The sequence below is a fragment of the Solanum tuberosum genome, unplaced genomic scaffold (assembly GCF_000226075.1).
Source record: "Solanum tuberosum cultivar DM 1-3 516 R44 unplaced genomic scaffold, SolTub_3.0 scf00404, whole genome shotgun sequence".
Classification (NCBI taxonomy): domain Eukaryota; kingdom Viridiplantae; phylum Streptophyta; class Magnoliopsida; order Solanales; family Solanaceae; genus Solanum; species Solanum tuberosum.
This window is the reverse complement of record NW_006239353.1, coordinates 272,947-287,800: the sequence shown is the minus strand read 5'-3', so window position 1 is coordinate 287,800 and position 14,854 is coordinate 272,947. Positions and strand designations below refer to the sequence as shown.

The 14,854-nt window shown below is 29.8% G+C and overlaps 2 protein-coding genes across 6 annotated transcripts in view; one reads left to right on the top strand and one right to left on the bottom strand.

Moving 5' to 3' along the window:
* The window catches only part of LOC102583366 (alcohol dehydrogenase-like 1), a 10,328-nt gene extending 6,463 nt beyond the window's left edge, over positions 1–3,865 (bottom strand). For both annotated transcript variants that reach the window (XM_006363223.2, XM_006363222.2), the window contains exons 1-5: positions 3,776–3,865; positions 3,540–3,679; positions 3,415–3,461; positions 2,469–2,794; positions 2,106–2,188 (exon numbers count right to left, since the gene is read on the bottom strand). In XM_006363223.2, coding sequence (XP_006363285.2) covers positions 2,106–2,188; positions 2,469–2,794; positions 3,415–3,461; positions 3,540–3,679; positions 3,776–3,854 — 675 coding nt within the window. In that variant the 5' untranslated portion in view covers positions 3,855–3,865. The remainder of the gene's footprint in view (positions 1–2,105; positions 2,189–2,468; positions 2,795–3,414; positions 3,462–3,539; positions 3,680–3,775) is intronic.
* Positions 3,866–11,480: 7,615 nt separating this feature from the next.
* The window catches only part of LOC102583040 (VQ motif-containing protein 9), a 5,358-nt gene continuing 1,984 nt past the window's right edge, over positions 11,481–14,854 (top strand). For 3 of the 4 annotated variants that reach the window (XR_001471756.1, XM_015303369.1, XM_006363221.2), the window contains exon 1: positions 11,481–12,922. Coding sequence is in view for 3 of the 4 variants with exons in the window: in XM_015303369.1 (XP_015158855.1) it covers positions 11,932–12,897 (966 nt within the window). In the remaining variant the exon portion in view is untranslated. Of the gene's footprint in view, positions 12,923–13,830; positions 14,120–14,854 lie in introns of those variants that run through there. The other variant, XM_015303370.1, reaches the window with a different exon arrangement.

The following is a 14,854-nucleotide window of genomic DNA, read 5'->3' as shown; positions in this document are numbered from 1 at the left end:
TTATTTACTCTTAAATTTAATATTAAAATTAGACATACACATATTATATATTTTATTTTTATCTTAAAGTTAATGAAAAAAAATTAGGCATACACATTCTAATCAAACAAAACAACAACCAATTGTAAAAAATAAAACTCATTTTTTTTTATACAATAAAACAACAATAATTTATTTGTTTGTTTTTTAGCCTAACTATACCTACTTTATCATTATTATCTAAATGAAGACAAGAACAATGCTACGACCATTCATTTTTAAGAGATCACAACTAACAAATAAAATAAATAAATAAATAAATAATTCATCTATTAAAGCTACCTTATTCATGAAATAGAGATATAACAACTAACAAATTAATCATCCCAATCAAATTCATGAATGAAACAAAATATAAAAAGAACTTGTCATAAAATTACATCAAATTCCATAAATAAATAAATAGAAAGATAAGGTAAAGTTGAATACCGCAAAATCTTAACCGAAGCTCAATTAGAGTACCCACAATTTTTTTTGTAGGTGTGTATGGTGGTATATGTGTTTGTGTTGATATGAAAAATAATGGGTAAGGAAGAAAAGATGTGAATGTGTTGGTGATTTTTTTTCCCTGTATTTTCTTTTGTTTTTTGCGTGTTCTTTTCTGATTGTGTGTTGTTTGCTGATCCTTTTTCTTTTTTTCTTTTTCTGTTCGTGTATATCCTCCCTTTTTCTTTAGTGTCCGTATGTGTATCCTCCTTTGGTCTGTGTGTAGGTATATATGTAGTGTTGATGTTCCGTAGTGGTGTAGTGTGTAGACGTGTGTGGTGAGGAATTGTGGTATGTGGGAGTGGTGAGTGGAGTGGGGTATGTGGGGGTAGTGGAGGAGTAAGTGGGGCGAGGGTAGTGGTAGGTTATTTCTTTATTTTAATTAAATATAATAAATATTATAATAATAAAAATATTAGCTAATAAAAATACAAGAATAAATGAATAGCTATTCTAAATTATAATTAAGAAATACTAACTTATTATTAAATCTAATTTAAAAGAAAATACATATTTTTGTGTAACTTTCCATTTCTTTTCAGTTTTAAACAATTGAAAATAAAACTTACCTTAAAAAGTGATTCTATTCTTGTTATTTTCAAATCTTTTAAAATAAACTTAATAAAATAAGATAAAAGTCAAAATATTTAAGCTCTAAAAATGGAGTTAAACTTAAGTTCGGTAAAAAATTACGTGTCTACACTTATTTGAAAAAAAAACATACAACTTATAATGTGTTAATATCTGTCTTTCGAAAAAGTATTTTGGAAAGAGAGAGGGGACATAGAAAAAAAGAAGACCAAAAGTAGTAAAACGTGATTAGTCATTTTGTAAAAGAAATCTTCTATACAATGTGATGATCGTTAATTATATTAAATTAATCACTAAATTAAAAAAGACTAACAGGTGCGTTTGTAAACTATTATGGAAACACAACCTAATGAGTTAGTGTAAAAAATTCAAATCTTACTTACACTACACTTCCTCTGTCTCAATTTATATAACTTATTTTCATTTTTAGTGAGTTCCATAAAGAAGGATATATATATATATATATAGAAACAACTAAATTTTACAATGTCTATTTTACTCTTAGGGTGTGTTTGGTATGAAGGAAAATGTCTTCCATGGAAAATGTTTTCCTAGAAAATATTTTCTTGAAAAATAAGTTGTTTTTTAACTTATTTTCTCATGTTTGGTTGACAAGAAGAAAATATTTTTTAAATGTTTTGTTGATGAATGAAAAACATTTTCCAAAAAATATCGTGTTTTTTTGGCTTGAACTAGAAAATACTCTTTAGGAGTGACTCATTTAAGACTACACAAATATTTGTGACTCATTTCCGACCACAAATTTCAAAATAGGCACAAACAATTAGCTATCCATTACTAATATATATGTCGTTATATAACATAATTTTTTAATCATTAATTGCAAACTTATAGTCAAATAAAATCAGTAATTGTTTGGCGACAAAAATTATCTGTACTTTATTTTATTTTTTCTAGTGAAATTAAATTCATTTAGAAAAAGCATAATTATTTGTTGAACTTTATTATGAACACATAAATGGAGTTACCGCTAGTCCCACTGCTCCTAGTCCAAATATTGCTACGGTGGAACCTTCTTCAATATCTGCAACCCTCCATGCAGCTCCCAGTCCTACAAAAATAGAAAAAAACAAATTAATAATTTTTTTTGACTAATATATAACGTATTTAACCGCGCTTGAAAAGTGTGGCTTTAACTATTATAAAACCAAGAGTGATATTTGATTAAAATCACAACTCTAACATAAGATATGGATAACTTTTGCTTTAAGATGATGCGCACTTTTATATATGTTATGATACACAAAAAAGTTATTGACCTTTTCATTGCTTCACAAATGTGTAGTATTAAAAAAAAATATTTGTTTAGAAGGTAATGGATTGAAACAAACCTGTAGAAACCCCACAAGAAAGTAAAGAAGCTTTATCAATAGGAAAATCAGGATTCATCTTCACCACATGTGTGACATCCACAACAGTATACTCAGTAAAGCTGGAAACACATAATGTATGGTACAATTTTTCTCCATTTTTGTCCTTGAACCTGCTGCTTCCATCTCTTGGCATTCCACAGTAAAAATCCTCAGGGAATTTTGAACAAATATTTCCCTTTGGACACTTGCAATCTCTACATTCTCCACAGTTTCTTTGAAATACTGGTATTACTATGTCCCCTTCTTTCACTTCCTCCACATTTTCTCCTACACTCTCCACCACACTAAACCAAACACAAGAAGAAATTTAACTCATAGTGGCGAATTAATTTATACCATTAGACAGTGTGTCTAGCGGTGTTTTACTAATAATAAAATAAAAAAATCCTGCATAGAAATTATAAGTACAAGCAACGAGGATTAGACCTTACCTTATCTTACCAATTCTAATGAGGTTAGACTATGAATGGAGATGAGAGGAATTAGACATTTTACTCATATATTTGACCATATTTCTTACTCAAAGACTTCTATTTATCAACCTGGATACCTAACATAGCCACATAATTTGGTGTTGAATTGACTTATTTGCTAATATTGGTCGAGGCTCATTCATAATAGTTACTAATTTCTACTCATTGAACATTCTATCTGCAAAAGATAGTCAACGATATACTCAAATTGCTCTCACAAACACCAAAAAAGATAGTTACTCTTCTTCCCGGCCACCATACTATAACAATACTCGCTAACTTTTGAAATTGAGTTAAACTCAACATATGTTATGTCTTAAAGCCTTAGTTATATATAAAAATGAGAGTAACAATTTATATATAAAAATGAAAATTTAATTAAAAAAGAAAGCAAAATTAGCAATTTTTGATAAAGAAATTAAGCTAATTACCCAGCTGCTTCATGACCGAGAATTCTGGGGAAAGCTGAAACTGGTCCCTGAGGAAATTAATTAGAACAATTTAGCAGTAAATTAAGAAGAACATATCTAATTTAAAGTATTATTGATAAACTTACAGCTGATAATTTCCAAAAAGTAACATCACTGTGACAGAGGGAAGTACAAAGAATCTTAATCCGAACCTCCCAAGAAGTAGGAGGAGCAACCTCAATTTCTTCAATAATCAGAGGTTCCCCTGCTTTTCTGCACACTGCAGCTGTTTAATCCAACAACAGACAATTAAGATGATATTCAAGCATGTAATTAATATGAAGAAAAAAAACAAGAAATTAATGTTATAGAAAGAGAAAACCTTGACATCTAATGGGTTTTCCTGCGGTCTCTGATGCTGAATTCGACCCCATAATTGATAGTAATGTTCTTGTTCTCATCAAACTTCTTTATTACTATATATTATTAAATAATTTGTATGTTGCCACTACTTTGTATCAAAAAGTCAAAAAGAGAGGTGAAAATTATTAGTTTCGTTTTTTAATTATTGACAATATTAAAAATATTTATTTACTTGTTTAACTAAATTTAGATACATTCTAAAGTCTGATCCATCATATGACGTAGTAAGTGGTCTCAAATTTTTATAGGAGCACAAAACTTTTAATTATAAAAAATTGAGACTTTTAATAAGATTTTCAATAATTTGAAAATAAAACTAATAATTTGCGTCAAGTTTAGAGTGTTTTCAAAACTTCTCTCAAAAGTCAATGTCCTTGTAGATATATTTCCTTCTTCTCAAATGATGTAACGTGATTTTAAAAAATAATTATTTGAAACTATTTATCATTTCAAAAATTCATGACAAAATTTATTACTTATTATTTTTATATTCTAACCTTAATAGTAAAATGATACATATTCAAAAATGAATAAACACCTCAATTTGAAAGAGATGGTACATATTAAATTATTATAGATTATATCTTAGAATATAAATAAGATTAAAATAGTAAAAAGAAAGCAACGTTCTTTGAAGTTAGTGTGCTTCACTCTTTTGTTATTAGTGGGTTCGTTCACAAAGCCACTTTTAAGTAAATAAAGAATCTTTTTTTAATTATTGTGTTCTGAATTCCTTTTACTTATCCTGAATTGGATAGTGTTTTTTTTAGAAAAGAAGGGTAGAGGAAGAGAAAATGAAAGAGGAATGATACTCAATAAATTGATCTATTAAGATTTTTCAAAATTGTCTTTATTCATAAAAAATATTTTCAAAAAAACTTTTCTGTAAATAGTGTGAATAGATACATTCTTTTATCTAATCTCGATAATGAAGGTATTTAGAGTCATTTTTAAACAAGACAAAAACACATGAATATATTTACAACTCGTTGTGGTTTTTTTTTTTAATGATCGACTCTATTTCCGCTAACTTTTTATTTGTACTGTTTTAAATTATTTTTCTTAAGCTAACTGTCTATTTAAAATAATTTTCTATTTCAAGATAATGATAAAATTTACCTATATTTTAACCTCCTCAAACTACATTTGGAGAAAAAAAATTTATATTTGCTACTTTTTCTTCCTTATGCATTGTTTTAGTAAAATTTTCGAATTTCATTTTCAACCTTGCATTCATAGGTGGAGTAATATTGTTTGTGTTAATTTTTTAATATATTTTAAAAAAATTAAATTAAACAGACACATCTATTTAAAAACTTTTTTCTGAAAAGTCAATTTTCAAGTTCTTAAATATATATATATAAGAATTCTCATGAAGCAACGTAAGTTAATTTGATGATTAATATGAATATTTTACCATAATATTTATATTATTGATGGGTAATTTAGGTCTTGAAAATTGATTTGTAGAATAAGTAATTAATGTTGAAGATAAATAGGGAAAACAATTAATTATTTTTTCTTGATATATTAAAAGTGAAAAGTTCATTTTTAAAATACTGGACAAGTAAAATTGAACGAAAAAAATAAAATCTGATTAACAAATATTTATTTACAAAAATATCCTACACAATTATGATGGAAAAGATGTTAAAAGAATTTCAAGGTGTAATTGGGTCTTTGACCATGCTAATGCATGCATTGAATCCATTTGCATTACTATTACCTTAATATATAGTAATGCACACTAGAACATTGGTTATACATAACATAAAGTACCAGATAATATATTACTATACACAGAGCTAGTATATTCATTATTTTTGCTAATACACTCTACCAAACGACCCATTTACAAAATAAGGGACCAAAGATATGAACCAGAGTCCAGACATCTACACCAATGGAAGGAGGCTAAGGTCACTTACATTGTTGGGCTAATTTTGGGTATGGGCTCCATAGAAGCATCTCAAGCCCACTCTAAGTCTCAATACAAAACTTTATCACATATTTGTCAAGCTTATCAACATAATTAGTGTCTTCATCAGTACACTAAATATTAACCCAACAATTGAATTTGCAATGTTGAGATCAAGAAGTTTCAAACTTATAAATGGAATTAGAACACTTCAATTATAAATTTCAAACTTATAAATGAAATTGAAGTGTTAATCATTCATAAAATTTCATGAAAAGATCATTAAAACAATTTCACTCCTTGAATAGTAATAGTAACATATATTGGCTTATTGAAGTATAATAAGCTTTTTTCAAGAGTTTATAGGAGTATATTTGTCATCTTCTTTAGTGAGTGTCCATTTAATCAACACTTTGCCTCCCGCGTCTATGATGCACTTCACTTGATCCAGATCTTGAGTCTTCCTCTCTCGAGACTTGACAAACATGTACAACTTCTTTTCTATGCATTTATCCCCTAGTTCAACGTACAAATATTCAAGACATAGATAATTTTAAACCTTTTAACTATTTTAAAATAAAGAACAAATATATTTATGAAGAAATTTAAATAAAATACACTAAAAATATGTGATAAATGAACAAATAAATATTGCATTCTTCTTATAAAAATGAAAATGTTATCTTAAGCACTTTCATATTGGTTATTTTCTTTATAATTTTCATTTCTCAATTGGTGGGGACTGGGGTGAATATGAATTATATATGCAAAAGGAAAATAAGCTTATAAAGTTGCTTGCCACATCCTTGAGGAAACATTGGTTAATTCTTTATTGAAATTGACAGTTAAATACCAATTATTGGGGTCTAAAGACTCAATAACTTATACACAACAAGTGGGGGGGAAAAGAACAAAAAGATACGTAAGTTTCTAAATGGAACTTTTTTTTTTATATACCTCAAATCTAAAGGAGTTGTGAATATTTTTTTTTACATCTTAAAAGAATTAGGTAAGAATCAATCTTCTGGTCCATTGACAATGACTTAGCAACCCGTTTGATGTTTTTTTTTCCATTATTTGGTGTCCGATATCTGCATTGAAGTTTAATTAATTTGTATTTGTATTGCATAGGTCCCATTTGGATGAAAATGCTCCCTATCAAAGATTTTTCGATACTCGAGGCTCGAGTCCCAAACCTCTGATGAAGATAACAACAATCTCATCCACTACATCACATTTTCACTGATCCATTATATCTTGATTTATAGTTCCTTGAAATTAAAATTTTATCATTGTATCTTTTATGGAAATGTTATTTTTTTGGATCATCACGTAGATATCGTCCTTATATTTAAATAGTAGTGTAAATTAGGAGTTGTTCAAACAAAATCAATCAATAATACCAAAGTACCAAACTAACAAAGCAGTGTTATACCGGAAAAGAGACCGACTTATGAATTGATTTGATTCGATTTGGAGTTGAAAGAAAAAAAATACAATCATAATTGATTTGGTTTGATTTTAACTGAAAACGTCCAACAAAAAATAAATTAATAACAAACATTATATATACCATTTTAAAAAAAAAAGTATATATATTGCAATTAGTGAGTATTTATTAAAAACTTTTTCATAATTGTGATCTAATGTCTTCTTATAAGACTTTTAATTTGTAAAAAAAAAATTGGATCATGATCTAATATTCATAAATTGGAAGAGAAATAAAATGAGAATCATATTTACTACTCCCTCCGTTCCATTTTATATGTCATCCCTTTTTATAAATAATTGGTTTATAATACTTGTCATTTCATAAAATCAATGCATAAATTAGCATATTGTTCCTTTTTTACCCTAGCATATTGTTCCTTTTTTACCCTAGCATATTGTTCCTTTTTTACCCTAGCATATTGTTCCTTTTTTACCCTAGCATATTGTTCCTTTTTTACCCTTGTGAGTTATTAGCATTGAAAACATACATTTGACCAACTTAGAAAAGTTAAGTAAATTATTCATGTTCATTGGTTAAATTAATTAATCAGAATAAATTTATTTATACTCATTGATTGAAAGTTTGAGTTCCAAAATAAATAAATAAGGGTAGAAGGGTAAAATTACATCATTTCTTAATGCAAGCAAAATAAAAAGGTGACATATAAAATGGAACGGAGGGAGTATATAGTTATCCCAAAAACGAAAAACCGACAAAATTTCACTTCATCATTATAGATTTTAAAAGAAATATCGAGGACACAAATTCAAAAGCGATACTCAAAGATAATTAAGAAAAAAAAAGTGCTAGCTCTTTTAAATTCCCACCATCCTATAATATTCGTCACCCTATAAAAGTTGTGTGCTTGTGAAGTCGTAAATAATCCACAAAACAAAAGGTTTTGTGCATTGTATTAAACAATTACAGAATTTCGAGTTGAGTTCACATTGGTTTATATCCACGAAGATTTTGATAGGTTGAATATGATTTCCTCTACTCTTAAATCTTAAGTTTCAGATTTGATCCCTCAAAAATCAAAATGAAAATGCAGGTGAATTTGAATTTATCAAGGATCTCAATATCAATATTGAACATCATTTGAGAAAGCAAAATAAAGCATCTGATTAATATTTTGATAAAATTAATATTAAACTTGTTTAATAAAATGGTATTTGTGTTGAGGGAAAAAAGAAGAAGGTATGGTCACATTATTATTACTAGTAGTACTATACTTCTATTATTGAATTTTGACTGGTTGTTTAATTATTTTACTTGATTGGGAAAATTTTAATAAGTAACATTGGAACTACTGTTTCATCTCTTTTTATAATGACGGATTGATTCTATTATGGTATAGTATTTGGAAAAGACTCCACTACAATTCTAATAGTAAAATATGGGGAATGAGACGCATGAAAATGTTAGACAAATATTTACGTGTTAACTGAAGCAAGTATTATTAATTGAATAATTACGACTTGCACAAAAAAAATATTATATTTTTCTATTTAAAAATGTATTTTTGAAAAAATTAATTCAACATATAAGATGATCAAACACCGAAAAACAATTTTATCACATAAATATTTTTTGAAAATACATTCTACATTGTACTAAACACTAAATTGACATGTCTTGAAAATTCATCTAGTGATGTGTCTCTCAAAGATTGTTAAAATACAATTTGAATAATAAACCAGAATTATTTTTGCTCAATATCACAGATATAGGATTAATTTTGAAATGAAAATCCTTTGAACACAATACTTTTATGCTTTATTGCTGTTTCCATAATATTTTGAAAATGGTCAAACATAATTCGGTCAAAAATAAATTTGACTCAGTCAAAACTTGCTTTAATGTAAAAATAGTGAATCTAATCAAATTAGGATAGCTAATTAGAGTCATTGGGCTTGAAACCTTTGGTAAATTAACCAATGCAAATGAAAGTAATCTTAATTAGGTTTCTGTAATTACATGTCGTATTGGAAACAAATTCACTCCAAAGGGTCATTATTATTACTAAACTACTACTGGCTACCTCTTTTTAACTACTCCCTCCGTCCACAATTGTTTGGCAGGTATACTAAAAATAGATGTCCAAGATTAATTGTCAATTTAAACAATCAAGAAATAATTAGTCAATTTTTTCCAATTCTACCCTTAATGATAGTGTAGTTCAATTGAAAAGTTATGTGGACTTTTGGTATTCTTGGTATAGTAGGGTTATATTAGTCAAATTACACCTTGTATTAAATTTTCCTTCCCTTGACAACTCCTAGATTCGCTCCTACCAACAACTATTTTTTACTCCCTCCGTCCACAATTGTTTGGCAGGTATACTAAAAATAGATGTCCAAGATTAATTGTCAATTTAAACAATCAAGAAATAATTAGTCAATTTTTTCCAATTCTACCCTTAATGATAGTGTAGTTCAATTGAAAAGTTATGTGGACTTTTGGTATTCTTGGTATAGTAGGGTTATATTAGTCAAATTACACCTTGTATTAAATTTTCCTTGAGGGGTGTGCATGACCTTACCCTGACAAACAATTGTGGATGGAGGGAGTATCGTTTTAGCTAAAAAAAAAAGTGCTATTTAAAAATTTTAAAATTAAAATTGATAAAATATTATTAAAATATGCACAATATTTTTAAAAAAATCAATCTACTTTTATTACATAGGAATAAGTTAGTAAACTACAATTTGTATTTTTATTTTTTAATAGACATTAAAAAGGCTTAAATGAAAGTTAAAATGGAGCAGAGAGAATATCGTTCATAAAGCTAGAATAAAATTAATTTTCAACGGTTAATCTAAAAATAATGGAAAACCATTTATTGCCTCGGAATTAAGTAAAGTATTAACTTTATTTTGCTCTTTAAAGCCCAACCAAATTGGACCATAAATCAATAATATCGAATGAGCATAATAAGACCGTTCAGATGGTAAGAATTGATTACATTTAATTTCAATTGATTTAAGTTATATACGCGACAAATTATTTTTTCTACACTAGTCATACTATAATTTAATGAGTTATTTATTATTTTAAGGCCCATTTTATTTTTTAAAAAATGATTTAAAGAATATTGGCTGCAGTTTCTTTATAAAACTAATCTAGTTGTGTAAATAAATTTTTTCCCAATGATCTCTATTACACAGAAGATAAACAAAGAAAAGTTGGTTTGAAGATAATTAGATGTCCTGTTCAAATCGAATATAATGACATATATCATGTCACTTGAATTTCTAAAAAGATATAAACTTTATAATATAAGATATATATGTCTTTGTCCAAACCGTCCATAAAAACGAACACAACATTTGGTACCTACTTAAATACTTGTGTAATTAATCACCAATAACAATTATGGTGTAGTTGTAACTTTAAGTATTATTTTAGAGGTCTTGAATTTGAGTCTCTTTGAATACACATTCATTTTTTAGAGTATACTTTACCACAATATGAAACTTTTCGACACGATCTGAATATAGTCGAACTTCAATATAAGTATGAGATACTAATTTCAAAAAAAATAAAATGAGGGGATAAAATTAATCAAAGTATCACCCATATGATAACGGTGGACCCCGTTTAGTCATTCATGGAATTGAAGTAACATTTTAAAATGTATTGACTAACAGTAGAACATAACGGAGTTTCAATAATTTTTTCTCTTTTTTTGTTACAAAGTTTGTATGAGAAAAGAAAAAATAGAATAGTTAAAATAAATAGTTATATAATTAGAAAAGAGATAAAATACGACAAATTTGGGGTTAAAATATATATTATTATTAAGAGGAAGCAAGTAAAACATACATATTTAAAATAAATAAATGATTTTTGTGTAATTATGCAATAATTAACGATTTATAATTATCTACAAAAGACTATATTTCTACGCTTTTTGCCTGTTTGCCATATTAAAATTGTAGGGGATACTCCCACAAATAATCAAGTCCAGAAAAATAATTAAGATAACGCAAAATTGATTTGCATCAAATAAAACGTTCAAGCTCATAGGTAGTTTTAGATAGACATAATACATAACAATTATTCAAATTTAATTTTAATTTGAAAGTGTATATTTAAACATTTTAATTTAATCTAAATTCATTTTTACTATGTTCGATGGAGACTTACGATAACTACACATGAATTATAAGGTGTTAAAAAGATATTTTTACATAAAAAACAGGCGAAGTTAAACTAGAGAAGTAGACAAAAATAAAACGTAATCATTCACATAAAGCCCATTCTTATCTTAGCAAAAACTGATATCACACGCATCTTTTCTCATCACAATCATCTTCTTCCTCTAATGCAACTCACGAATCTACAGTGTATCCTCCCCTCCCCCACCAGGCTCCATTTTATACTCTTTAATTAAAACCCTTTCATTTACAAAGCCCCATTCTCTTCTTTTAAGCTAAAATCCCCATTTCCCAAAGGTTAAAGCAAAACAAATCTCCCCCCGACTTTTTCTTCTTTTCATTCACTTTCTTTACTTACTGTATCAAGTTTGAATCTTTGTAATCTTCATTACTACTACTTTTTTGGTAATATAAAAAAAGGGAATATAGTATAATTTGTTGCTCTGTTTTTAGTGAAAAAAAATAGATACTCTGTTTTTATATAATAACCCCATTTCTAGAGAGAGAAAGAGTGGTTTGGGGAAGCTCTGCTGCTCTATTGTTTAATGGATAAAAGCTGTAATTCTTCTGGTGAGGGTGATTCTACTGCTACTTCAGCAAGTAGTAGTAGCAGTGGTAATAGAGATATGTATTTGAAGCACCTAAACAAAATCTCTCACAAGATCTCGAAACCCATTAGAAAACCTGCTTTTTTTGAAAACCAGAATCCTCCGCAGGCGCAGGCGCAGACCCAACACGCTCCACCGCCTCTTCCTCCTCCTCCTCCTCCAGCTGGGCCGCAAAATTTGCACCCTCAGCCGCAGCAACAGCCGCCGGTGTATAATATTAACAAGAGTGATTTTAGGGATGTTGTTCAGAAGCTTACGGGCTCCCCTGCTCATGAAAGGATTTCGACTCCTCCGCCTATTCAACAACCCAAGGCTGCAAGTTCACGGTTGCAGAGGATTCGTCCTCCGCCGCTTGCTCAGATTAGCAACCGCCCACCTCCGTTTGTGAATGGTTCTAATAACGCCGTTGCTGGTGGAGGGTTTGTTGGCGGTCAACGGCCTGTTCAGGCACAGCCGTTATCTCCTCTCCCACCGTTTCCGGCGGTGCATGCGTCGGCGGAATCGCCGATCTCCGCTTACATGAGGTTTCTACAGAGCTCAATCGCTTCTGCTTCGACTGATTCCGATTCCAAGCGATTCTCTACTGGGCTATCACCACTAGCTCCGCGGTGGAACAACTTCGGTGCGCCGCAGCAGCAGCCACCATTTCCGCCTCCTCAGCCGCTTCCGCTGCCGCATCAACAGAACATTCCTCCGCCACCGACAAACTCCTCCTTTGTTTTACCACCGTTTCCTGCTTTTCCCTCATCGCCACTTCCGTTTGGGTGTTTGCCGTCGCCAAGGTCGCCGTACGGTTTGCTATCTCCCGGTCTTCTGCTTTCACCGTCCCGTCAACTAGGGTTTCAGCAGCTCCCTTTGTCGCCGACACTTCCAGTGGCAAGCCCGAAGTGGAAGGGTATTTGAGGAATTTCATAGAAACATTAAAAAGGTAAGTCTTTTAGGAGTTTTTCAAAAATTTTTTGTTTTGTTTTTTATAATAGGAATATAGTTTATAATTTGTACATTTTGGGGGAATCATTGGATTATATTGAAGAGTAGAGTCTTTTATGCCCAAATATGATGTAGCTAGCTATTAAATGGCTAATTAGGGGTTTGTTTTGTTGTACATGAATGTTAAAAGACAATGAAGAGAGAATTTTTTGTTTGTTCATTCAGCTCTTCTTATCATCTTCATTGATAAAATAGTAAAATACTGAATTCTTTGTGATCAATTTAATTCGATCTTTAAGTTCCATTGATTTAGAATGTGAACTAAATTGTATGTACTTGCCGATGGGATATAATGGTGATGTTTGGGCCAGCTTGTGTTAGTCTTGACTCTATCACTAAGGGGAGGAGAGCAGGGGAGTGGTATTTAATAGAGCAACAAGTTCAAATTATATTATACATTTGCTTCTGTACTGATTCTGTGTTGTTTTGATTTGCCTTCAGTAGGGTACTTGTTGTGTCTCTTTATTTGAGGTATTTCACTCAGATACTTCCATATTACTAGGCCTTAGCATCATATATGCTAGAGACAACGTGGTATGCCTTTTAAAGTAACGGCTTAAGTTTTTAAGAACTTGATTATCATTTTCCAACTTCAAGGGGCAGGAATTGAGGCCTTATTTCTAGCGTTTGTGAGTTTATCACTAGCATTGTTTCATTGCCATAGACCCTATTCGTTGTTGGCGTTGGATGTGGTTGGTGTAAAATGGTGGTTAGCGAAATCAATTCACATAGATGATGTTTGCTTGGTTTCTCAATTGTGTTTTATTGGTTCATGCTACTCTCCCCATTCCAGTGCAGTTTTTTTATTTCCCTGACATAAAGTTTGAAATTACAACATAGAATTAGATGGCAGGCACTGAATCGGCGAACTTACCTCTCCTTTGTTTAGTTCAATATTTTACTCCAAGGAAAGATCATACTTGATGATCATGGTCACCTGAGACTCTCTGCCAGTTGTACAGTCGTATAGAGTGGCGTAGACAGGATTTTCAGTAGAAAATTTCATTATCATCCATCCCTTCAAAGATTGTGATTTGAAGTGTAATGGTAAGTTTTATTAAACATCACATGTAGCATGAACGTTGTTTTTGAAGTAGTTTAATTGAAAAGATAAAAAGTTAGTGACGTGGAGAAATTGGAGTAATTCTTTTGGTTGATGATTTTTTTATGGAAAGAGTAGAATATGTGGACCTGTGTGTTGCTCTATTAATTTTGAACCTCCTTTTGACTGGTTGATTTCAAAGAGAACTTCTTTTATGTGTGGTTGGAGACATTGTTGTGGGGCTATTCAGATGGTCTATTCCCACTCAAGGTTATGACTAATGACTCCCATGAGCCAATTTGAATCAATTATCTGCTTTAGTTCTAACCCATTGGTGGCCCTTAAAGCTGACACTAATTTTTACTTAGACACTTTAACTGGGCAAGGTTCATTTTAAACACCTTATGTCGGGTTTCACTATGTCATTTTGACACTTTTTGCTTATATGACTTAGTGAGTGTAATAGACCTGTTGAGCGCGCCTGAAAAACCTATTTAGTCGATTTTTTAATTATTTTTTCTTCTTCTTTCCCATTTTCAGCCACCATTTTTGCAAACTTAAATATCCAACATGGTGAATAAAAATAGTTACAGTAAAATGATGGAAACTATTTTAGAAATTTAGGAATAGATCCATTTCAAGATTAAATATTAAATTATTCATGAGATTCTTTTTTGAAAGAATTTAATTTTTAAAGAGGAGTAAGTTTAATTTTTGGTGAATTATAAACCTGCTAATTAGGGTAAAAAAGAAATTTTTTTTTTGAAGAAGACACTAATAAAAAAGAAAGAGTGTAGATGCCCAGATGTTTTAGCAAAAAAGAGATGG